Source organism: Cheilinus undulatus, linkage group 9 (genome assembly GCF_018320785.1).
Source record: "Cheilinus undulatus linkage group 9, ASM1832078v1, whole genome shotgun sequence".
Classification (NCBI taxonomy): Eukaryota; Metazoa; Chordata; class Actinopteri; order Labriformes; family Labridae; genus Cheilinus; species Cheilinus undulatus.
The window spans coordinates 15,063,225-15,090,243 of record NC_054873.1 but is presented as its reverse complement, the minus strand read 5'-3'; the positions used below and the strand labels follow the sequence as shown (position 1 = coordinate 15,090,243).

General features: G+C 39.4%; 1 protein-coding gene across 2 annotated transcripts in view; it reads right to left on the bottom strand.

The window, feature by feature from the left end:
- Nucleotides 1–27,019, bottom strand: part of shisal1b (shisa like 1b) — a 124,597-nt gene that overhangs the window by 5,125 nt on the left and 92,453 nt on the right. The window contains exons 7-8 of one of the 2 annotated variants that reach the window (XM_041794746.1): nucleotides 23,292–23,505; nucleotides 12,600–12,902 (exon numbers count right to left, since the gene is read on the bottom strand). In XM_041794746.1, the coding sequence (XP_041650680.1) occupies nucleotides 12,600–12,902; nucleotides 23,292–23,505 (517 nt within the window). Of the gene's footprint in view, nucleotides 1–12,595; nucleotides 12,903–23,291; nucleotides 23,506–27,019 lie in introns of those variants that run through there. The other variant, XM_041794745.1, reaches the window with a different exon arrangement.

Genomic DNA, 27,019 nt, shown 5'->3' with positions numbered 1-27,019 from the left:
GTATTCCTCTGAGGTGTTTAGGAGAAGAGGGGCGCCTATTGAACAACACAAACATGGCGTGGCTGCAATTGCCTAAGATCACAATGTGTTTTCTTTGTGCTTAATAGTCCTCACCAATCTTTATAGAAGCACATAATGGCTAAAACATCAGCTCAAGGCCTGAAAATACAGACTTGTAAAACTGGTCAGCTTTGCCTTTCAAAAAGCAATCAGATTTACAAGAATATCTCACACTCCTATAATTTTTATAAAGACTTTGAGCTCGCCCAAACACTAGGAATCTCATCCATTGCTCTGGTTTCTGCTGCCCAAAATGATGAAAACTACATTGTTTATTGGAAAATACAAGCATTCACCTCTTCTTCACCTTATGATCTTGGATTACAAGGAACAAAAGATATCAGTAAAATGAGGCATCATTAATGCCACTGATCCTGACTGGATGCTTTTAGGACTTACTGTCATCCTGATCCTGAAGTATGAAATGCACAGTGTTTAATTATTAATAGATTTCATGAAAAGTCAGACATACATCTTTAAAATGTCTATGACCTCACTTACTTAAGACAATGCCAACCGTTGTTTTACCTGCAGAGAGTGAAACCTGTTCTCTTTATCTTTAGCCTGAAGCACAACTCTGTGCCTGGCTGCCTTTGTAGCATGTACAATGTTAATTAACTCACACCACATGGAGCGTGTTGCTTTAATTGGACAAGGTCTTGGCATACTGCTCTGTGGACAGGCAGGCCAGGATGGAATATAGTATTTTTTACATTTACAATTCTATTATGACCACAGAACACCGACCAGTAAGTTCAAATATGGATGTGAATGTGCAGAGTGAGGCTTTGATCTCATTCTGACAGGGAAAAAAGTAGTGAAATGTTGTGTCAGCTTCCTGAGTGTCATTTCAGGTGTTGCTGCTGGCGTTAGGGATGGATGCCGAGCACCAGAGCGGTTCCAGACAAACTGAGTGACAGTGACTTAGTTCACTAGACTGGGTGATATCGCTGAGTCAGTGTAAGAGGAAGTGTTACGATCAGTGGTGAGTCAGGTATACGCTCAGTGTGGTGACAGACGCCACCTCACATGGACGGCTCTATCTGTGGTTGAGCTCAGCAGATAAAATAAGCGTCTGACCTTGAGTTGAGTAGGCGGTTACTGGCACAATATGCTGCTGTAACGTGACGCCAAGGGATTTATGAATCATAAAGCGACTCTTTGACGTGCTCAAGTTGATTTGCAGTGGTGCCATTTGATGTTGCCCAACATTTCTTCCACTTTTATCTACGGCTCTGATGGCTTATGCTTAGCACACATTAAACCAAAGATGAGTCATCGATCCATTCATCCATTAAATATACTCACTTATCCTTGAGGAACACAGGGGGAGCTTCAGCCCATCCCAGCTGACATCAGGCATGTTGTATTTTTAATGCAACCACCAAGCATGAGCAAAGTAGCAGCTTGTGTTTTCTAATCAGGATCTCACAGCTGTTATCGCACTGTAAGTCTTGATCAGCCTTGACTAACGACAAATTTATAGAAATGACGGCAACAGATGAGATACTTCTGTGGTTCTATGAGTGCAGAGTTTCAGAGTAAAGCTTAAAAAGAATGTAAAATGAAGATAATGAAGGAGATCACACTACAGGCTTCCTTTAAAATCTTCCTTCTGGAGAAATGATAATGATTGTTATGATGCTGCTGCTTTCCAGTAACACTAATAGCAGGAGGGGGCTTACTAGACAAAGAGGGCTGGCACAAACACAGGATATATCAAACTTCTGCAGTTTGTTTCCATGAAGTGGTCTGGCTTTGTTCAGAGCAGTTTGGTACCATTTGGTAGCCCTGATCATGCATTCAACAGCCCACTGTATCCCTATTTGGTAACTATACTGCTACAAATGCAGCCACACAACCACACAATTAATCAGTGAACCAATTCACTGATTAATTTCCAGCAACGACAAGTTTATAGATCAACTTATAAAACTTAACAGAGTGCCACTAGTCATGCAGTGTTAATTTTGGCAGCTATTTTTCATTTTAGTCTTAGTCTTTAGACAAAATGTCTTTTAGTTTAAGTCATGTTTTAGTCATTTTCATCCTGTTTAGTTTTAGTCTAGTCTTAGTCCATAAAAGTCCTCACATTTTAGTCTTTACCTTTAGTCCAAATTTTCTTGCCTGAATCTGTTATCTAATCATGCTAGTGTGATCTATACACACTGCCAAACCTGGGGTCCCTGCTTTCTACAGAGGAGATACAGCTGTATTGTTTATTGACAGATTTACCCACAGTGGAGAAATATCATGGATTTTAAATGTCCTTTAAATGTCTTTTAGTGTAGTTTTAGTCATCTTGATGAGAAATAAACTTACTTTTTGTCAGTTTTAGTCATCATAGATCTATTTTTGTTAGCCTTAGTGTAGTTTTTGACATGGAAAAAAAGGCTGTCGACGAACATTTTTAGTCATAGTTTTAGTCAACAAAATTAACACTGTACTCGTGGGATCAGTTCCTTCTCTTGACACTTGTTTGGTACATGTCTTCCTCATATCTTGAAGTGAGTAGTAAACACTGTGTTTACATTAACAATCACCAGTAATAACAGCATCAGATGAGCTCAGAGTGACTGGTGATCAGAACCCACCATCTGCTCTTCGTTTCTTAAACCATTTTTTCTGTGCACAGACGTAACAGTCTGGTGGTTAGCTCTAATTAGTGGCCATGCTAAGTAGTGACTCTAAGCTGACTTCAAATGTAGTTGCCATCATTACAAACAGAAAGAGTCTTTGCAAATCAAAGCATAGGCCAAATAATTGGCATGGCCTTATTTATAAGGCTATACTCTATCTGCTGCGTCACAAGACTTATTTTTGTTATCTGTGCCCAAAAAGCATCTTGAAATGGATAAAAGGAGTTTCAGGTATGCTACTGCAGCCTGAAACCTGCTACAGGAAACTCTATGTATTAGAGTGGGGGGATGGCTTCAAGGATTTAAGACCTGAACGTTTTCTTGAAAGCCCTGAATATTTTAGACTTGTGTAAGTATTTTTTTCAATAAATGCAAAATAAATTATTTATAGTGTACAAATGGAAATATTCTTGTAAGCAAACTAAATAAAATCAACCATTTTAGATTTTATCCATTGTATCAGATATTAACATTTTCTCTAGCTTTTAAAGTATGTCTACATCTAGAACTCCCCATTTGACTTTATGTTCCTTTTTAAATGAACAGTGCCAGTTGTAAACATTTAAACTCAATTCAAACCCCATGTTGTGTAAATTTAAAACAAAGAAATATTTAACAGTTTCTGCATGGTTTAGGCAGAAGAAGTGAAAACTATTGCTCTTCAATACATGGTGTTAGAACAATGGGCACATTTTTAGAACCGTAGCACTTAAAATAAGTTATGTTGGCTGCAAAAGATGCTTTTTAAAAGACAAAAATTGGTCATTTTTTTGCTTAAATGATGTATAAATTTGTTGGTGTTTTAAATTTAAATTTAGCATTTCTAAAGCATTGAAATTGCTTGAAAATAGTGCATACAACTGCCTGATGAGTGAAAACCAACCCTTGACCCTCCCCGCATAGCGAACACCTCTGGCTTCGCCTCTTTATCTTAGGCAGCAGGTCTCTCTGAATCTTTTCACAGTAGATTTAAGTCGTAGGAGGATGATGCTTCTTGTTGCAGATGTTTTTGACTGATGACTGTGCTCTGTGACTCAGGATTGATTGATCTGTGTTTGTAACTGTTATGTTTCATGTCTGTAACTCTGTTAAATGTGCTGCTGCCTGGCTTGGCCAGGACACTCCTGTAAATGAGAATCTTGATCTAAGTAAGGCTGTTCTGGTTAAATAGATTCAAATAAATAAATAGATAAACACATTTGTCTTTAGTTTTTCACTACTAGCCTCTATAATCCATGTAAACTACAACTCACAGCTGCATCGCGTTCATTTTTGAGGGATGCGTAGCACACGTGCGCTTGGTTGATAACCAAGTCTATCTCCAGCTGGAGCCAGCAGGATGTCTAGTTCTGGCCTTTAAGGTTGGATAGGTACACTTACTGCCCCAATGTAGGGCATACTGAACGGTTGTTTTGGTACATTTCCTATCTTTTGACATCGAAAAGGCAAATAATTGTGCATCGTACTGAACCAAACGGAACAAGAATGCTTGGTGGAAATGAAGCATTAACATCTTAACAACCATGCATGGACAGCTAATCAGTGCTTTAATGCTGAGTAGGACTGAACAGTCAATTTACATACTGTTGAAAAAGGCAATTTATTGTGTAGGCCTAACTGAAATTATACTAAGTGGAATTTCTCCATGTCAGACTAACACACCTAGATAAAACAGTCTGGGGTTCAATCACTCTTGTGTGCATTATACCTTATTCAGAACCATACTGGCCTTGAAGCACGCTCCATTGCATCTTTGCTAGGCTTTGACCCAGAGGCTGAACGGCATAAATCTATAGCGACACAAAAGCCGCCTTTGTAAGCTACAGGGACAGAGTGCTACACATTTATGCCAAATTTTAAAAGGGGCACATTAACGAGGGGCATTTACGAGAGATGTAAATGTTCAGAGATGTCTCATAGAGAGCTAGAAGGGGCCATATTGCCACCTACCATAGCAAAGTTGGATATACTTCCTAATAAATCAATTCTCCTTGTTGCTTATACAGTACACTGATGCAACAATAGTAGTCATATTTAACGGTATAATTGAGATCTAACTGTAGCTCAACTTAGCTGTACATACAAAAAAGTGCTAACAGACCAGAACTTTTAGAAACAGCAGAGTTTACTGTCATTTGCCATTTCATGAGAGCTACTCTTAGAGCTGTGACCCTAAATTGTTTATCTCCCCTATTCAGCTAGACTCTCTTACATAACAGGAAAAAAAAACTGATGCCCTTGCTCTGTTTTAAGATTACATTAGCAACCAAACAGCACCTCAAAGCTCACAAATAAACATGTTGGGTGATGTAGATGGTGGATTTGTGAAACATTTCTTTCATACAATAAGCCATACATTTGCTATCATCTTGCTGTTTGCAGTGCTCTCTCATTCTGAGTTTTGTAGTCTCTCTTATTTCAGCTGTCTTGGCACAGTCAGGATTGCACCTTGAGCAGTTGCCCTTTTACAGCTGGCAGCCGCTCACTAAATAGTAATCCTGCATTTGTCTGAATTTCCTCTCTTCAGTGCAAATATGTGGGCATGTAGTCTTCTGAATCACTTTCTAATTTTTCAAATCAGCAGAGCGACTTCTAAATCTTTTAACTACAAAAGTAGACCCAAGAGAACAAATCCTCCTGATTGGAAATCAATGTTTAAGAGAATTAAGGTCTTTATTTTCTGACATTATGCCTGGGTTTGAAGATTAATCAAATCAGCAGTACTGGCTGCAGGGATTAAGAGTACCCTGTGCCCACGCCATGTGCTAATGCATGAAGAGACCGGCCTCCTGGCTGTAGAACTGAATGCGATGTTGATGGTATGAAGTGGCACATTACCAACAACAGACAACATGAATAATATGACTAGTGAGGTGCATCAACAATTGCCTTACAAATCAAGTTGTTGTGAAAGATTTTGATTAACCTGACATACCAGATAGACTGTTTCAAATATCCATTGCATAGGATAAGTTTCACAACAATATGGGACAATTCCCATACAAATGTTTGGGAAATATCAAAAACAGCTGATATCAGCTAATAATTATGTGTAAATGATCCATCAGTGCATCCTCAGCATTGATAGAAGTTGCTCTCATGACAGTGCAACTTTCTGGAGGACCTAACAAGAAGAGAGGGTGTCAGAGCAGTCAACCAACTGGAACTGAGCTGCCTTGTTTTCTCTCACTGTTTTAAGGCTTGTTTGTAAGCCTGAAATCCTGTTGCTTTTGCATAACGCTGTGTAAATGGCAATGCCAAAAAACACCAAATATTTAAAAAACATATATCCTCACTGCCATTTTCAAAAGCAAACATCAAAATAAGCCTGTATTATCTTCTATTCACATATGAGATTTGATCTTAGTCTCCTCGTCTTTTGTACAACCCATCCAGGTTAGAATCTATTTTGCTGAAACTTCTGTATTATTTATAGTATATGAAATGAAATTGAACCATTTATTTAGGCATGGCAAACCCTTTCCTGAAGCCACACCTTGATAACATGTCAGTTGTTGAAGAATGGCACAGGTTAAGATTCTTTCAAAGTTTCAAACTGCTCTGAACACATGAACGTGAAAGTTAAATAAAGGTTATCCACTGAGAGAAAGCAATAACAGTTTCCCAGGCCGCCTACACCAAACCCCCAGCAGATCTGCAGCAGTATATACCAGCCTGCTCTCGTTGTGATATGGTAAACAGTATTCCCACACGCAGAACGTCAAGCTGTACTTCCTCTCTGAAGAAACGTTTCTATGCATGTGGAGTAAAGATTTGTTTCTTTGACTGAACATCAGGATCGCTCTGCTGCATTGGTAACCATTCTGCCGGATTCCTGAGTTGCTGTGCGACGGGGTTGTTTTTAGATGCTGCTTCACCAGTTGTGGGATTTGACCCGTCTTTGTTTGTTTACATTTGGCCGGCAGATGTTGAACTAAATGGACCTGGTTTCTAAGCCATTTACCCTGCATCCTCTCTGGGGATAAAAATCCGTACCCCCGCAAATAAACCATGGGCCATCTGATGACGCACTGTGTGGGCAACTTCATCTGTGCTATATGTACCGTTTCCTCCATTGAAGTTTCTTCACACGTTAAACAAAAGTGTAAGTGTTATCTGTGTTGTGAGAAATGCTTCACTGTGTAAACCTGCAAATAAACTCTTTTAAACTTGCCCCAGAAACTCTATTTAGCCTCCAGCATCTGTCACTTTTTGGAAACAAAGTGAGCGATTACCTAAGACTATTCTTAGCTTTATGCTAATTCGGTCCCGTTTATTAAGCTCTGCTTTTTATAGCAGAAGGTGTTGCACAAGATAATCCCACACCGACATCCATCCTGAAGCAGTTCCCATCATCAACATGAATAACCAGGTACTTAGCATACTTTCTAGGCTCAATTTGTCAATGAGCATTTGCAGCAGCTTTTTATAAATATAGATAAGCTTAAAGCTGGAGAGCAGATTCTACAGGTCAGCCTCACATCCCAACGATTGATGAGTCCTTTCATTCTGAGCAGCCTCCATGTCTAATGAGCAGGCTCCATGGAAATGTCCACTGTTAGTTAACCTTGTTTCTAGCGGCAGAGCAGCCTCAGGATCCCTCTGCAGCATCCCCGCTCCTCGCATCTTCAGCTCTCACAGTCCGCACAGCTTCTGCTAGTCATTTGTCAAACCTCTGCCTACATTAAATTATCATGACCCATGAGAGATATCTACCTCTAGGAAGAGACTCTGAGCTCCAGTTAGACAGATAGGGCACACAGTGCCTGAGATGGAATGAAAAATTGACCGTGAAGAGGCTAGGTTTGTTCATGCTTTGCTCTGTGATTGTGTTGCTGTATTATAAAAGCATGAACAATGTCTTCCAAAAGAGGAGAAGTTCCCTGCGGCTGCTTGGTGTTAAAGTTCACCCCTGGCGTCGTAAATCATCCTGTATGTTTTAACAACAGCCGCACGCAGCCCTGTACACACTGAGACTCCTGTGACTGCTCTCGAAGGCAATAAAAAGATAAACAGAAATGACAGCAGATGGTGTTTTGCCACAGAAGCTTTCTTTTGTGACTCAGAGTCGAACTGTTCAGGTTAAATATGAGTTAGGGGCCCCTGGCGGCAAGTGAAGCTCCCATATTATGCTGTTCTTTTCTATCCATTAGTAATGACAACCCCCTAATGAGCTGGTCCGTCTTAAAAACCAAGAAATGTTCTTTTTTTAAAATGGTGAGACTGAGTGCAGCTATTTGGAGATGAAAGACCAACACAGATCAGATGCTATAAAGAAATCTATACAAGGGTAAGAGGGCAGAATTTTCAAACTCATCAACTCTGCGTTTGAAAAGCTTGTATTAAATTGAGTGTATTCTTTACCCTGGTGTAATTTTAAAGTAAAATAAAGTCAGCCTTATCTTCTGTAGGCATTAATCTTGTGTGCATGTTGTTGTGCATGCTGCACTCTTAATAAGGAATCCGAGTTACAAGGAGCTCGATGTATGAGCTTTCTCCCTGATATCTTGGGAATACTTTGCTAGAAATGCTCTAATTCCTGTCTTGTTAGTCACACTGTAGCGCTGAAATGTTGCTCTCTACATGACAAAACACAGAGTACAAAAGGAAAAAGGCACAAAGACGTAAAAGTACACCTCTAAATGGTACTCGACAATTCTCCTAGTCATCTGCTACACTCATTGCTTTCCAAACAACAACAAAAACAAGTGTCTGCATTGTTAATGAGCTCATCATAGGAGAGCGAATCATCTTTGGAACAGTCAGTACAGAGTTACGCAACACGACCGACTGTGTAGCTGTCATTTTGGCTGTGGTTATTAGTCATTTCATGGAGTGATTGATTAAAATACAGATTTTCATAATTGTTTGAATTCCTCACTAAATTCGAATATTGAGAGATCAACTTTTAACATGTACTGTAACATGTACTGTCTGTGAATGAAGATTCTACAGGTTCTGCACAGTTAAAGGGGCATAATTATCATTTTAAAGAAGTCACAGCGGGCTCTGGAAAACTATGATGATGAATCATTACAAGTCTGACGTGTAAAAGAATTGCATTTGAAAATGATAAACAGTTAAATATGAAGCAAAATAGTTTAATCCACAGCCTTGTGCCATGTGTGGAACCTCATTTTAAAAAAAATCCTCTTGGCGTGCCTTAGATTTTTTTTTTATTATTTATTTTCTCTGTGATTTTTTGGGGGGACTTTAGCCTTGGCTGTTTTATTTGGGCGTCTCGGCTGCGTCACGCCTTGATTTTCAATTTGGCTTACACGTGAACAAGTCTTTCAGACTGCCTGTGTGAGGGAATGAAAGACTCAGCTATGTTTTCTGTGAGAATGGCTCAGCCAAAACAGATAAAAAAATGATCAGATCAGAGCCGTATTTACCTTTTTATTTAAGCAGATATGCATGTCCACATTGCTAGAATATTGTATGTTTGTAGTGTGTTTCTTAAAGTCCCTGATGAAGGCCACCAACCAGCAAGCCATCAGAATAAAGCTGTTCACTAAACTTTAACTATTGCAGGAGCAGAATGCTTCACTGAGGCACAGTATGATTACACTTCTGATTTGTACTTTTAAAAGCAAAACCCCAGTCTAGTATTTCTGTGGAGAAACATACCTAATTTGTACAGAATGATTTTATCCTTTCCTGGCTCTGTTCAGCTATACATTTAATCAAGTCCCTTGCAGGGAGATTTATTTAGGTAAAACTTATGAAGAAAGACCGGACTACAACAACAGGGAGGCACAGCTAACACGCAGCACACATGTGCTTTCTATGAAAGTGGTGTGAGCAGGAGAGGACACGTGCTGTAGCTGCACACAGCAAACACGTACCCAGTCTTACACAGGGTTAGATATGACAGGAAGCATGGAAGGAGAGAGAGTAGGGGAAAACATGCATCAAATAGTGCTGGCATCAGGGCTTGAGCACCTGATCTACCAACTAAGCTAAACCACTGGCTGTGTGCTTTTATTGAACAGAAAACTCACTTTTACCATGGTTAACTTGTACTGAAATGTTGCCTTAAAGTAAGAAAAAAATGGCCTTATCTGCATTTTGCACATCAGCAACTGATGTGCAAAAAGCTGCTCAAACACAGCTGCATTCTGCTGAGCGTAAAGATGAAAGTTTTGTCGTGATTTTTTTATTTTCAGGTTAAACTCTGATGGCCATAATTTCATTGGCATTTCAAGAAAAAAAACAGCAAATCAGATAGTTTGGTTTCGATTCAAACACTTTCTAACTAGGGCTGTCAAACGATTCATTTTTTAAATGATAATAATTTAAACATTTCTATTCACTTTACGTAGCCCCACCCAATTGATCCACTTGTCGTTTGGCTTCCACTCTAGCTTCTTTTCCTCCAATAATGGCAAAATCCTCCCACAGAACAAATAATAATTGACATAATAAATAAAGATAAATAGAAAACTTGATTTGAAAAAAATGCCATTTATGTTTGTCTAAAACTCTGCACAAAGTCACATCTAATAACTTCTATTTCACACAATGTCCAAGCCACTCAGACAATTGAAGTGGCAGACACTGGAAGTCAAAAAACAATCAGAAGTATAAATAGTTAGCACTGATTATGGGTTTGTGTACAAAGTCGACTTTTTTACTTCATTTTCAGAGCACTTCCCACCAGCGTTTATTGTTGCTATGCTGCAAAAAATTAATCCTGCTTTCCTCAGAAGAATCTGCAACATTGTTTTAAAATAGCTCTAAGTGCTTTATATTTCTGTATTTCAAAGAAATATCACATAGAAAATATGCAGACAATCTGAAGAAATCCTATCCACAGGTAGCAGCTGCAGACCTGAAAACTACCTCCGAAAAAAACACAAGGAGAGGCAAGTTAGATCCATTGCTCCTCCGCTATAGGCTCTATACATGGCAGGGGGTGGCGTATTTCCGGTGGAAAATAAGACCGTTTCACAACTTCCACCCAACTATACGTGCAAAGTCAAAATGGAATCTAAACTGCCTTACTGCCTTAATTTGTCCATTTCATTGGGTTTTTTTGTTTTGATTGTTGTTTGTTTTACTCTATCATCATCGCTTGGCATCCAAACATGCTAAAATGATGTTTCAAAAACAGGTTAAAAGCACTTCTGGACATCGTTGCTGTATGCTGCAATGTACATCTTCAGCTAAATTTAACTCGTCATTGACAGTCAGCTCAGGTAACTCATGCAAACAGCGAGTGAACCGCAACGAATTTGCCATCATACACCTTTCTCTTCTCCCGACTGAAGTGTGGGAGCGGTCTAATGCCAAATGCGGAAGCAGTTCATGCATAGAGCCCATTGTCAGAATCCTGTCCTCACTTGATTTTGACTGGCAGGTGAGTGAGAAGTGACACTGATTAGTGCAGCGCTGCTCCAAACGAGAACACTTTAAGCACAGCGACAAAAACAGCGGCTACTGTTTCTTGCCCTGGATGCTTAGCACTGAGAATGCTGAACTAGATTGTTTTAAAGTAAAAATATGGGCTGCCAGCGCTTAAAAGGTCAGCTGTGAACACAGGCTCAAATCTTCTTTTTCACATCTTGAAATTCCACAATTAGCATTTAAAACTGTTTTTGTTTGATTTGGGATTTTTGTCTTAATCTAAGTGGTAAGTGACTTCCTGTCTGGATACAGACCTGCTTTTATTCTGAAAGACAACATGGCACACAGGGTAGATCAAAGATCATGACATGAATCTCCTTGGAAAAAGGAACTTGCTATGGATTGTAAAGGAAATAAGAAACAGTTAAAAAGTAAAATGTTTGATAACAAAAAGTGCTGTTAACGTTTAACTTGTCCACTGAGCTGTCTGTGAGTATTCTAAAAAAAAAAAAACAAAAAAAAAAACAAAACATTAAAATGTATTGGTGGACTGATTCTGTATTATTGTAGCTGCAGGAAGACACTGCAGCGATTTCACAAAATTAAGGCACTAATTATGGACCATAACCACATCGTAGTTAATGCAATAATACTGATAACTCTCTTAATAACCTACAATATCAAAGTTAAATAATATACCTTTTATACTTTAGCTATGTTCTTTATATTTTGTGGCACCTCCTTTCTTTAATTCTAATTTTAGAATTTTCATTAAACATTTTATTTGATTTAATGCTCCTGCAAGTAACTTAAAGTTTTTGTCAGTCTTAGCATCCAGATTTTCTATGGACATTTTACACCTGCATTTGGATAGATTGGGAAATAAAAAGCAGGAAAGGAGTGACAGATTGGACTATCCTCTGTACATGAAGCAGGACCTAACTGCTAAGCTGCTGGTGCCCTGTCAGTAATGTCTTTTATGTAACAAAATATCATTTTCTGCTTTCTTTAACTGTCAAATGCATCACTCATCAAGAATATTTGCTATGATAAAGGGAAAAACTGTGTAGGCAAGGTGCTATTAATCACTTAATCTGACACCTACGTGGCTGTGATTTCAAGCATTGGTTATAATAATGTAGAGCTAATCTTTCATGCTACTGATGGTCCTGTATGCTTTTGAGGGTCATAAAGATATATCAGTTTGACTTTTATTTTATTTCATAACCAGTTACAGACACCTCACAGGACCTCTTAAGTTTATTTTTGAGTTTAACTTGAGTTTAGGCATATATTTGTACTTAAATCCCTGTGAGAGAAATTTGCAGTTTCGGGGTTTCCAAATGACAACAGTCCAACTGTCTTCTCCTCCCACCTGTCTATCTTGAATAAATTATTTGCACATTGCCAACTCTCCCATGCAGACACCAGCTGTGGTTTATCCAGGATGTTTGTGACTCAAAATGTTTTCCCTATTTGCTGATTTTTGCAGCTTCACAGCAAACATGAGCCAAACTGAAGATTGGCAGTTGTTATGTTACAGTGACTCACCATGCTGTGGATGTGTTGTAGGGCAGGAGCGTGGGGCTGTGGCTCTCCCCTCTGAGGCTGTGTCTCGGCTGGTAGTGGCTGGGAACCATGGGCTGGGCTTGAGCCTGGGCCTCGCTCTCCTCCGGCATGGATCTGTGCCACTGACTCCTGGCCTTCTTCAACCAGCGTCCCCCCAGACCCCATTTCTCCAGGTAGACCCGGCACAGCTCATAGTTTATGGCTGAGTAGTAGAGGAAGTCCAGCGCTAGCAGAACCATGACGAAGAAGCCGTAGATCCACACGCCGACCAGGGCTGTATAGTTACTGGGATAGAGATGGACAGAGTATGAGAACGGGGTTATCAACATGCCACCAAGAAACCCTTACAGGCTCAATATATGAATTTTAGACCAAAACAGAGCTCCTGCCTCCACATCTCCCTTGCAACTCATGTCCTGTTAACTAGCAAGTGTCAGACAAGTGCTGATTCTGCATTAATTTCAAGCAATGAAAATTGTTATCTCTATGTCTTTTAATTTCAAGAAAGTCTTTCCTTTTGGTTTTGAAATTCTGTTGGTTCTACTTCAGTGAAAGTTCAAGCAGGAAGACTTTTTCTACTCATTCATTAGTCACCACTTGTTCCTTTATCTCTCTTCTTCCATTCTTATGCTCTTCCCTTTCAGCTCTTCTCCTCTCTTAAGTACTCAGCAAATCAGATTCTGCCACAACCTCATTTGACCAATCATCGTGCACCTCTCATATTTTAAATCTGTCATTCTCTCTTTCACAGTCCACCTGTCATATCAGTGTGGACACAGAAACCCTCCTCCACCCCAGCCACCTCCATTCAGTTCATTTACATCTAGTCCAGATCCTTACAGCTCTTCTGCTTATCTCATCCTGCATACCTCAGTCTCCTCCTTCAAGCCACCTGGTCCAGCATCTCGAAAGTCCACTCCTTATCTGATTGTGTCTAAACTCCATGGGGGATGTCCCATTCCTGCTGTTGTCATCAGAATGAAATCTAAATGCCGAAGACATTGCACATTTCTCTTTCATTAAGATTCATAGAATAAATTATTGTTAAACTAAGTCGCTCCTTGTACTACTGTGATGATACTCTGTTATCATACCCCCAGAAACAAGCCCCCGCATGGGCAGGGACATTTCTCTTTCCCCCCTTGGTTGCAGGGCTAAAGACTGAGAGGAGAGAATTAGATTAATGAACGTAACGTATGCTTGAGCCTCTGAGAGAAGATAAAGGAAGCACTGTGATGCTGGTGTAAGCACAAAGCTGAAAACAGCAAACCCAGAAAAAGCTTGACTTCACAATATGGAGTCTGTATATAGTGTCTTTAAGATTTTTGCTACTGATAATAAAAGTTTATGATTTTACATCTTTGAACCTGGGCTTTTTATCCAAGTAGCTACAGGAATGTTTGCAGCTTATGCAGCAAGACTAAGACATCTGTTTAATCCACTCTGGATAAATCAGTTTAAGAAATAAATATATTCATTAAATGCTTTTATATATATTGCTTTGTAAAATTGGACGGTTTATTGGAACAAAATATTCCTTTCACCTCTTGTTAATTTCTTCATCTTGTATGATCCAGCTGGACTCATGGGAGGAATTTTTAAACTGTTTTTGGTCCATTTACATCAATAAAAGTGCAGCAACTTGCTGCATTGCCAGAACAGTGATGCTCAGTCTTTTGGTGAGATTTCTCAGTTTCTAAGGAGTCAAGAACAAAAAAATCTGGCAGTATCAGACAAACTGAGAGTGATTTTGTCCTGTTGGAATGCCTCTTGAAGACATTACCGAAAATCTATTATTCTTGCTTGTAGGACAGAGAATCTAAAGTGTTTACCAGTAACTCAAAAACAGAGAGTCATTTAGAAGGAAATCAGTGTTTTATTGCAATCTGACCCACTTTGCAGTTTGTTTGACGGCACTGATTAAAGCCCTTAAAAATGTGATATTTAAGTGCCTGTAGTTCAGTAAGTCAAGAGGGAATCCACTTCTCTGTGATGTGGCCTTCAGAATATTTATCAGAATAAATGACTTGAACATTTACACATAAGCTGCTAAAGCAAGCACTTAGGCTAGTGAAAGCCGACTGCACTCAAATCTAAATGTATCCTTAACTGCATTTGCCTCTCCCCACCTCTGCGTCTGAGACATTTACCTATAATTTAGTTTAAATGTCTGCTAAGGTACTTTGTGAAGGTATCAGGTGTTCTGTGTAGGATTGAGTGAGCCGTAGGGTAAGTAAACAGCATTATGTGCTCAGTTCCTGAAGTGATCGATTGTGACCACAGAGCTAAAGCGAATGTTATCCAATATTTAACACTGCTTCCTTGGAGAGGAAAAGTAGATGCAATTGATTAACTGTCAAAGAATTGCAGCTTTTCTTGTTGTTTAAAGCATATTTCTCTAAGGTGACACCTTCATACTGGATCTATTTGAACTCAGCAGCATTTTAACCACTCTTTGACTAAATAAGGCACTGTAATGAAATCCTCTAACACCTTTATTTTTACCTTAAACTGCAGTAAAACTCAAACTATAACAACATTTTCTCTGCATTGTATGAGCAGAGAGCAGAATTAAACACAGTTTAACTCACTTGTGGTGGTAAATATCAATCCCACAGTCCTGACGCCCAGTGAGCCAGGATGAAAGAGTGGCCCAACAGGCCACCTGACACTGAAATGAAATATCACGACCTGCTGCAGGGCAGTGGGGACAGTCTGCGACAGAGGCATGCTGGTAGGGCATTAGCACAGAGAGCTGTGGTTTGGACACCTGAATCTCCCGCTGAGAGCTCACACAGACCAAGAGGGTCATTTTTCTGTGTCCATCACTCAACTTAAATCTGCTTTACTGCAACGAATGGTTGTGGAACGACTCTCCTGCTGTCATATCATGTGGGCTTTTTCCCATTTTAGTTTTATGAGCGTTGTATCTCAGTTTTAGTGCATTATTGATTCAAGTTGTGCTGGCAGTGGCATTGGCGTGCAGCACTGTTAAAATAGGGTAGTCCACAGTGTTTTCACTAAGGGCCACATAGAAAAACATAAGGATGACTGGGTCCCAGAAATAATCAAGTGTATGCTAAAATATTCTTTATGAAGGAGAGTACCAATAGAAAATAACAGCTTACATCACAAATGTTCATTGAAAGGTGAAAGGCCTATCATTGTTCAGAGAGTTGGGGTGGCAAATCTGAATTTAGGGGGCCGTGGCTACCACTTGATCCACCCCTGGTCAGGTCGAGGATGAGCTCTGTGCAGCAAAGAGAGGAGTGGCTGATGGCTCATATCCATCCACGCATAAAAGAAGAGACAACTGCATGAAGCAACCAACTTTATACTTTTGTGACGACCCCTCCCATTCAGTTTCCATTCTGCCTGATTGCCTCCATGCATTGTCTCTCAGCCATGATTCCTAGTTGAGCTGGGAGGCTCATCAGCTGGTTCCTGCACAGCTGAGCAGGGCCTCTAGGAAGGCATATAGGCCTGCATGGTTGAGATGAACATTCTCTCTCAGCTGGGCCTCCCTCTTTTGTTTGGTTTAATGCAAAATCACACTACACATCTGCTCATCAATGCTTTTCTGAATTAACTAATAACTTATATTTACATATCACATCAATTAACCTGTTAGGGTTAGGATGTTTGATCTAGGTCTATCAAAAAAAGCATATTTTAATGGTGAATAATCCCAGAATTTCTGCAGTTAATCATAATTAATCACACCCTTTACAATCACATTTGAAAAATTCCATCATATTGCATTTTAAACTGTTTTGTGTCATTTTTTAATTTTTCCGCAGTCTTTAACTGTCACTGACTTCCTGTTTGACTACAGACCAGATTTTATTTGCAGATTGAAGATTTTAACATAACCATGGAAAAAGGAACTTATCATGGACTGAAAATTAAATAAGAGAAGATTTAAAAGGTTCAGATGACTTCTGCCTTGTCCACTGCGCTGTCTTTGTTTCTTATAGTACGATGGGATATTGAGGAGCAGTTGTGGACTTAGTTTACATCGCTGTGGCATTAGGGAGACACTGACATGCCTTAACCAAAGTATGTTTAAGGGGAAAATAAAACATTCAATTCACTGCAGTAAAAAAAAAAAAAGCACTAAGTGCACTAATTGTGGACCTTGATTAATCACAATCAACTCCATTAATCTTAAGCTAAAAAAATAACCTTAAAGAAACACTAAAAGTGTCCTGAGCAGTCAATGTATGCTGCCTTTACAACTGTTTTTGCGACTACGTATTGTGGTCTTGTTAAATCAGGGTCGGGGGGTATCCTGGATGAGGTATGGATTGGCACACTACAACAGTGTTTTTCATTCACAGCGTTCATATTCAGGCCCAGCGTTTGACAATGGGCTGCAAAGTCAACTGTTTACTAATTTCACTGACATCACAATTTTGTCATGAAAAAAGCAAGTCAACAAATTCTTCCTATATCAAACTGTTTGCATGCAGATTAACAAAGAAAGACATAAAAAAAAACTGTCAAGCACAAGATTCATGTTTTTATTTAGGCTACGTTTAATTTTAAATTCAGAACCTCCTGCAGGCCAAATAAAGATGTATCACAGGCCATAGTTGGCCCACGGGTCGTAGTTTGGGCATGCCTGTTCTAACTGTTGATGGGCACAGGAAAGTGCACCCGTCAGCACCCCCTATAATTAACAGCTTTCAGTGAAACAATCATGTGTTGTTAAAACGGGGCAGTGTTAAGTAGAGACTGCAGTGATTGCCAAAGCTAGAAAGATGACAGTAATTAGTGTTTTTAATGAATAATGGCTTTTTTTAAAATCCTGTTGGTTTCAAAGGGTTACTCAGAATGGCTGGTGTTTTGTCAAATAGGATGTGCTTTCAAGCCGCTCTGTACAGGCACAGTGCCACAATCAATCCATGCCTATACATTTATGCAGCCTTTCCTTTGTGAATAATATTAAAGCACCAAAATGTGAAAATGCAAATGGGGTCACTAGCTACTGTACAATATAATATAGTGATTTTGTACCGGGAGCTTTATCTGATAGAGGGTACTGGTTCATTGAGATGCTAATCTCCTCATATATTCTCTACATCTATTGTAATATGGTCAAAACATGATCCTCTTTCTGACGGTCTAAATTTAATGATTAGTAGCGTAACATGAAGTGACACACTACTGGCAGCATTGTTTGATAAGAGATATTTATCTACTGAGATATGCCTCTCCTCTCGATTCAGCCAAAGGCAGCATTTTTCAGCAGAGGAACAAATCCTGATAGAACACCAGCACTCAGGTCGAGGTATTAGTGTCAGTATCAGGAGGGATAAAATGTTATCTGAAGATCTTTGTTACTTTTTGATATCAGGTCCAGGTTTCTAAAGCTTGCCATAATAAAGTCCACACAACCCTTGCACTTACAAAGCTGTAGTGACAGCCACTGCCTTTCCTTCCCTAGACAGGCTTTATGAACATGTCCTTTCTCTCCCTTGCTTCTAGAAAGGAATCAGCCACTCTGATTCAAAGCACCTGGGCACGGTGCGCCCAGGGCATAAAGCACAACCCCTGAGTTATTTGCTCTCTTCTCTCTCTCATATTCAGCCCAGATTCATCCTAAATGAAAGGCTAAAGAAAGTTTGTCAAATAATACTGTAGATGTTAAAAATGGAAGAACAGTGTTAGGATTAAATACCCACAAAGGATCCTCCAGTTAAAGTACATAATGAGCTAATGATGGTTTTTGAGCTGTTTGCACAAAAAAAAACACACACAGGATAGAGCAGAAATCCAAAAACAGAGCACACAGAAGCAGTCTAAATGGGAGAACAGTGAAAAAAATAACAACAGGTCTGATTGCAAGCACTAGGGAACCATCAGGGCCCTCCAGACCAGTTGCTCTCAACTAGATAGGCGTCAGGACCACCACAACCTCCTTCAGAGAAATCACAAACCAAAATTTGGGTGATGTTCAACGTCTCAAATTTTTTTAAGGGGAAAATGTTTGGACCCTAAATGGAAAAACCCATACAGAACAAAGAGAAAGGACAAAACAAATGTTTAAAAAGCCCATTATTTAAGAGGGACCTGCAAGCATACAGTACCTATAAAATATATTCACCCTCTTGGATGTTTTACCCTTTTTTTAATTTTATAAATCAATCATGGTCGTTATAACTAGGCTTTTTTGACAAAAACAATTACAAAAAAATCTATTTAATGTCAAAGTGTAAACAGATTTCTACAAAGTAATGTGAACAAGGCAACTGGTGAAGCATCCCCACAGCATGATGCTGCCACCACAGTGCTTCACAGTGGTTATGGTGCGTTTGTGGTGATGTGCGTTTGGTCTGATGGCCAAAAAGCACCATTTTGGTCTCATTAGACCAAAGAACTTTCCCCCACTTGATCATGGAATCTCCCACATGCCTTTAAGTGAACTCTACTTGAGATGTGTTTTGTGTTTTCTTCAACAGTGGCTTTACTTTTGCCACTCTCCCATAAAGCTTTGACAGGTGAAGGACCTGGGCAACAGTTCTCCAGTATGTGCTTTAATGGCTGTTTTTTTTCATAAACCTTAACACTTTTTAAATAAGTCACTGATCTGCTACTTTAATACTGTTATATATTAACAGTGCTGCTTATTTGTGGTGGCAGATTTCAGAAAGTCACTGCTCCTGGTCCTGAAGTGTCTGTCTCTCTCCTGGCTGTGTGGGATGTCACGATGTGTCTTACATGAGATGTTGGTCTTGTGTGGTAGGGAGGTGGGAGTAGCTGCCACTTGTTTACACCACAGCCTGTTTTTAGTTTTTATAATCAAATGCTAATGGCGTTTGTGTAAAAGGAAGCTTTTTGTTGTTTCAGAATTCTCTGTCTTTATTTTCCTCGTTGCATTGTTGAGGCTGGACTTGTAACTGATCTATGGCTTTATGCTATTCTACAGAAGCATAGAAAGTAGGGCTGCAACAACGAATTGATAAAATCGATAATTAAAAAAGCTGCCAACGAATTCACGTGTTGTGTTGCGCGATTATGGCGTCACTTGGCGTGACACAGAGCAGTTTACGTCACACACAGACTCACTTTGTGTTCTAAATGTTCGCTAAAACAGGAGAGAGGAGGAAAAGCTTGCAGTCACATGGCTGTTGGGTCTGTGTGTCGGAGAGAGGTTGTGTGTCCATCCGTGAGTGTGGGTTAGTCTGACAACAAGTATGAACTAACTAACGTTAGCTTGTTGAATACGCGAGTGATAAATGTTTATAAGTTAACATAATATCAATAACTTTAAGAGGCTGAGGCTTACCTGTGGCTTCTCTGGGATAAAATAATTGCAAGAAGATGTAATAAAAGCAGAATTCCACTATAAGAGTCTGTCATTCAAATCATATCCTCAGGCTGTTGTCATTAGTATGATCTTAAATGTTTATGTAGGATGTAAGGAGGAAGGCAAAGTAATAACATAGAAAATATCCTTTTAATTTTTAAAAATAATTTATTATATTTTTTGTGTTTATTCTGTGGAATGTTCAAGTTATTTGATTTAACAGAACTCAAAAAATGTTTTGTTTTAGTTTTAGAATAAAGACATTTAAACTAACATTATTTTTGACAGCTTTGGAATATCCATGTTAAATTTTTGAATAAGGGATGCTGCCCCCCGGGAAACATCCGATTCTTCGATTAATTGAGAAAATAATCATCCGATTTATCGATGATTGAAATCATTGTTTGTTGCAGCCCTAATAGTAAGATGGACTACCATTGGAAAGGGGCTACAAAGGTGCGATGCATAAGAGCCTCAGTTTACTACTGAATGCAAACATTCCTTTTTGGCACAAGCAGTGTGAAATCCAGGAGCGAGCAGGCTCAGCATTACAAAATCCAAGCCATTCTTTGTGAACATGCTAAACACATAAATAAAGAAGTAAAACTAAAAACATAGCAAGACAATTGTTATGAAGTAAACTATAAATAGCACAGGAATTACTTTCTTGCAACTGCTCCATGAGTGCATACTATAGTGATACTCTATACACCAGCCAGAACTTAACACCTGCCTATGTGAGCTATCATGTGGAGGCGCCTCTCTCTTACAACTGCTTTCAGCATCTGCTCCTCTCTGTGCTGCTTTTGAATGCCTCTGTAGGTGGAGATCAATGTCAACAAACCCTCTGAGCACGAGGCAAACGGTGTCAATGAGAGCGACACTGTCATGGGAGCCAAACGTTTGTGAGCAGGCAGACTTTCACCGGCTGTTTTCATTTCATCTGAGGGAACTGAATGTGTTTGTTCCCCATTGTGCTTCCCATAAAACCCCACACAAGATTTTTATATTTCTGTATAATTACTTCCACCAAGACAAGAAGGTTTCTGTCAGTCCCTGGCTGTTTGTGTTTATAAGGCATCTCAGAAACTACAGATTTCACAGTTTTAGGTGAAGGTTTTTTCCTTTTTTCAAGGAAGACCTGATTATCTGCTAATAGAGTGTTAATGAAGCACTACAGTTTAATAATAGGACTCATTATGTCTGAAACAAGAGGTTTAGAAGTGCATGTCTTTCCTGACATTAAATGGAACCATCAGCACGTGCTGCATTTCCATCATCAGGAGGACGCCACAACATTCACTAGCCAGTCGTCAGGGACAACGCATGTGCTTGAATCATATCCTGGTCCAACACCTAACAACAATGCGATCAAAATCAGAAAAATGTCAGTAGTTGGGATGAAATTCTAAGTTAGGAATAATTTTGTTAAAATTGGTGCATGCTCCTGTGATCTCAATCATTCTGTTTTTCTATAAGGCTGTCTTTTTCTCATCTTGGCGTTACAGTAAAGTCAAATGTTAAATGTTATTGCAGGTCTTAAGTCTTCTCTCATGCAAATTTTTTTGCTCAATGACATGACCATTGCCAACAACCAACAGAAGCAATCTCTCCAGCACCATACAGGAACAGGAACGGAGAAGGAAACAAGGCTAGGTTAAAACTTATGGCTGACCACAGCTATCTGGGATGTCTGTTGAAATGCCGGACAGGGGAGAGTAGTAGCTCCACCTACGTCCCCAAACAAGGCATTCACAGCGCTACAGACAGAGCATGGCATTAGCTGAAATCCACTATGGTCCATGAACTACCATTAGATGTCACTACTCCTCCGCTGACGCAACTCTGTATGCCTCTGAAAATATAGCCAGGCAGGCAGGCAATTTCAGCCCACCTCTTTTCCTTCTCCACTCTATCATGATCCAAAGGGGAGGACACATCAAAGTTCTGATTTAAGCCAGAATAATCCCATGAAGGGGACTGACATATTGCACTGGTGGCATGATTTGGAGCCAAAACATGAGCAGAAGGGACCTGGAGAGCCAAACCGTGGCATTGCAGCCTCATCTCTTCCACTAACCAGTGCATATTAAACTCACAGGTACAGCTTACATCAAAACAGTCCTGTACTGGTTTGAAGCAGGTTATGGGGAGTTCAGTGACTGTATTGCTATTTTTTTTAAATGTTTCCTCCAACCTTTCCTTCTCTACCCTGCTAGTCTGGTTAAGAGCTAATTTTTTTCAACAGATCAGCTGGCAATAATGACATTACATCCATTTTTTATATATCAAATAACTGAGTAAAACAAAATTACTTAGTTATCATCATGATTTATGATTATGGTTTGCAGGATGCAGCTAACATTAGCAATGATGCTGGCTCTCCATCTGCTGGTCAACGTTTCACGTCGGTGCTGAATATCACCTTTGATACCCTTCTATCACCAAGGCAGTTCTAGGACACGATTCAGAGAAGTAGTGCTTAGTCAAGAACCAGTTCTTGGGTTTTACATGGCCAAAAAACTGGCTCTGCTGCAGAAAAGCTGATTCCAGCATGGAACACCTTGCTGGACCAGCGGAAAGAACCTGTTTATGTTGGGGCCTGTGTGCTTACGTTGTGCGTACGTTGGGAGCTGGGGGTGACATTTGAAAGTACAAGGACGAGTACTGTATTCAAACAGTTGAGCTTGGCTTCAGTGTAGACTTCAAAACCATGGTGAAAATACACATGCCTGAATGAATAAAAAATAAAATATGTTGGCGCCAGCTACTAAGGGATTCTACTTTAACTGTTCAGCTGGTGCACATCCTTAGTAAGTTTTGAATCTTAAACCCAAACTCACAAACTTTATCAACTTTTAGCCTCTGTAATGCTAATGCTACTTGTGCTACTCATATATCGATCACACACTAAATGTTGTGACTGTTGTAGTATAGTCATACAAATAAAGATTTTTAGATGCCATTTTCAACATTTTATTTCTAACCAAAGGATCTGCAACAAGAAAATCTAAGTGAAGCCCCCTTCTCTCTCAGTGGGCTCTACTTTTCAACAAAATGCAAAACATGTTGGTGAAAGGGTTTGGTGACCGAGACAGCCTGTGACTGGCAGCCTTGCTTGATAATCCATCCATGGATTTTATTTTCCTCCAAAATCAACATAACTCACTGTCCGTTATCATGTGCACTTTAATCATTCTACAATTTTCTGAATGTTTTCTGTTATTAAAGTGACATATGTAGTACAGCAGCCTTGGTGGGGGTTTGTACTCTTTGAGAGCCTTTTTCATAATAAAATGACAAGAAATCAATAATCAATAATGTGTTTAACTGCAGCGTGATTACAGGTTTTTTTTACTCACTTGTGTGCATAACCGTCTGAGGTGGTGGTGAGGTTGATCTGCATGACCATCTGAAACTCGGTCTCGTTGCAGCAGTACTTGAAGGCCGTGTTGTTGTGGTAGCAGCAGAACATGTAAGTCTTGTTGTCTGTGAGGCGCGGGCAGTGAAAGCCAAAGTGAGGGCGCCCCTTTTGGTCGTCGTAGGGTTCACACACTCGGTAATGAGCTGATAGGGCTGCAGTTTGGAGAAAGACAGAGATTTCAGGTGTCAAAAAAGTGTGGTTTATTAATGTAAAACAACTTGAAAGAAGGCATCTTTCAAACCGCAGAAGCCAACTGACTACTGAGTGCCTTTTGTTCCTTTGAAAGCACGACTAGACTGACGGTGCATGTATTTTAACAGTGTAGGAACAGAAAAAGAGTGTACTTGCAAAGTAAACAGATTCACATTTAGCATTCATGCACCGAAGGCAATGTCTCTGTAACCTTTAATTATTGAAGGAACACAATAACCCCCCCCCAAAATTAACTCTAGGTCATTATGCGAACATCAGAGTGTCAGTGCTTCTGCATGGATGCACAAAATGTGCCCTGAGACTGGTTGCAGAATTAGTTATGTCAGAATTACATTAGACATTCATGGATGCTGTTTTTGGTGATGCCAGAGCAAAAAAATTAAACAAGAGGAGATGAAAGTGAAGCGTATTTTTCTCTTTACAAGCATGGCTCCAGCATCTCATCAGCTGTTCTTCAAAGGTTTAGTGAGCGTTAAAATACCTGGATTTTTTTTGACAGATGGAGCCATACAGAAGAACAGAGCCTAAGTTTATTATAGAGAATGCTCAGATCTGCAGTAGAAGTAATGTATAGCTTATTTGCATTTGTCTGTTACTATAAATCAAAGACCCTGCAGCTTCAGCGAAGCAAGCTAAATCCATGCATTGTTTCATTTACAAAGGGAAAAGAAAAGCAATATTGTTTTTCTTATGAAATCTGGCAACCAACACAATCTAGTTATATGAACTCCCAGTCTACTTTAGCAGTACCTGAGACTTTGTCTGAAACATGCAAATGGCACTTTCCTTCAGAATGCTGTGGAAAAAAATGAGCTAAATTAAAGAAGCATCAATTTGTGGGTTAAATAATAATCATACTCACCTATTCAGGACCTTCATAACTAATGAGTCTGACATTTTTAGCACCTTTTCACTCCTATCACATAAATGCAACCAAATAATGAACACAACATTTTGCTGAAACTTAGACAATGTAAGATGTGTTTCAAGAAATACATAACACTTACTGACACAATTATAACTACAACTACCCCCAGGAGGTTAAAAGCCTCCTCAAGGTAAACAGACAGTAAAGGTAGAGGGTAAATAAGAAGGGCTTGAGTGGATTCTGTTGTAGTGGGTTTACAGAAATCTTGGAATAAACCTGAGACCCACTGAACCTCATGTTCATCCCATCCCAATCCCATAAATGTTCTTGACATATAAATTTCACAAGCCAAGTTTAAAGACAGTCCCTCAAGTGAACATGAGGCTCAATGACCTTGATTTTTGACCTCCAAAATCAAATCAGTTCATCACTGACTCAAAGTGGCCATTTGTGGAAAAATTGAAGAAGATACCATAAAGGTTGCTGGGTTATGTTTAAAAGAATATGAATGACAGAAAGAAAGAATGGACTTGGCATGGAGGCATATAAACGCTGCACATCCATCCAATTGAATTTCCTAAAAATAAATCAGATAAGCCTTGTTTAAGAGTAAGCGTGTACACAACAGCAACAGAGAATTACAACTAGAAAACATGCAGCAATATCCAGGATTTAAGTTGCACAAATAATAACCTCCAATTCTACATGCTCCTCCTGCCAGCAGAGCAAATCACTCCCTTTCTTGTCAATCTTTGCAATTCCACTGCCCAAGCACTGGTGGATCGAAGAAGCACCAGGTCTGGAGATACGGGCAGGTCTGTTTTCAGCACCAGCTACTGCCAATTGCATCTATCCTTGTAGAGCAGATGGATCCAAACAGACGGAAAAAACACGCAAAGTATCCAGTCAACTTCAAAAAGCTCACAACGCACGAACTCCTGATTATAAATCATTATTTTATCTGCATTACGTCTCAACCTGTGGCACAAGCAAACGGTCATCTGGAAGTGGGTAAGTCACAGACCTACTACGGTACCACTGACATGGAAAAATTAACTTTTGAGGTGGGGAACCACATGTCCTTTACACATCATAAACCTTTTAACTTCATAAAGTACTAACCAGTGATGGAAGCAATAAAGTCATGGAATCATGTTGAAGTGAATAGCATATCAAACCCAGGAAGGTAAAATAATCTGCTGTTTAGATATTATTCCTGCATGAACTCATACTTCTTCTATGATCATGTGTCTCCAGCTACTCAGGGCTGCACAGTGCTCAAGACACGCTTCCAGTATGATTGTTTAGATCGTTTCAATAAGGCAGGGTAAACTGTAAACTGAATTGCCCTTCGGGGATTAATAAAGTTGTCTGAATCTTAATCTGAATCTGAATCTGTAATGTTGCTTGCCTAGGTCACAAGGCTGCACACAGGTGGAGTATGTGGAAATTGGAGGTAAGAAACAGCCTACTTGACACCGTGTTCAGCAAAGTTCACAAGATGCAGTGTCTTTGCAGCTCAGTAGCTCATTCTATCTTGCCATGATCTCTGCCTGACTTCCTGGCAGGCGGCACTCCTGCCTGCAATTTACCCGTGTGATGCAGCACACCTGATGAGGATCTCTAATCAAAGATTTACTTTGGTTAGAAGGCTGGTAGCATGCAGCCGCCAGAACATCTTTGTTCTCTCAGATGTTACCAGCCATCTTATGTTTTTTTAGATCTGTGAACAGATTATTTAGTATTTAATCCAGCCTCTCAGTTTTTAATTTTGACTAGAAATCTGAAGAGTGATATTTTGTTCAGTACTTTTTTTTTCTTTTTTAATTAGTAAAGTTTTTCAACTTCTACTACCTTGTGTAATTTGTAATCCCTCTAGCAACCAGTATGATGGTTTAGCTCTTAGCCTGTGGTGATAGTTGTGAAGAACAGACCCACTTCTAACTGCACTGCACACTTTTTGTCTTCAATTGAAGATGCTTGTTAATACAGTACAAAATGATTTCCTCTAAATGCACAATTATGACCTTATGTGGGAGAAAAGCTATTAAAAGGTGGTACTGCCAGCCTCGTCTGTGTCAATTGTCTCAGCATGCTTTCAGCAATAACTCAGCTACTTATGATATACGTCAGCATTAGTTTGTTTGCAAAGTTAAAGTAATGATGAGTGGGTGGTAATGATGTATGTCACAACATTTTACACTGGTATGTTGGCTGGATTAGTAGAACACAGCTAACTTCTTACATGAAAAAATAGGTGTTAAAAATGTGTTGTACAACAAATGTCACATTAAATGAGGTGAAACAAAATATGCAACAATCAAATTTGGCTGAAACATGGTCATAAAATAGCAAAAACAAATGGATTATATCATATTTAAATCCTAATATGTCATTCATTGTTAGACCTGCAATGAAAGAGGAATTTTCCACTTTAAAATAAACTTGTCTGCTCTCTCAAACTGTGTGCTAATGTTAGTGTTTCTAAATCACCATGAACTCATCTTTGGCATTTCATTTCTGCAGTTTGCTGTGACTGATTTGCAGATATGCTGATTTAATTTTCAGCACCAAAACCTAAAATC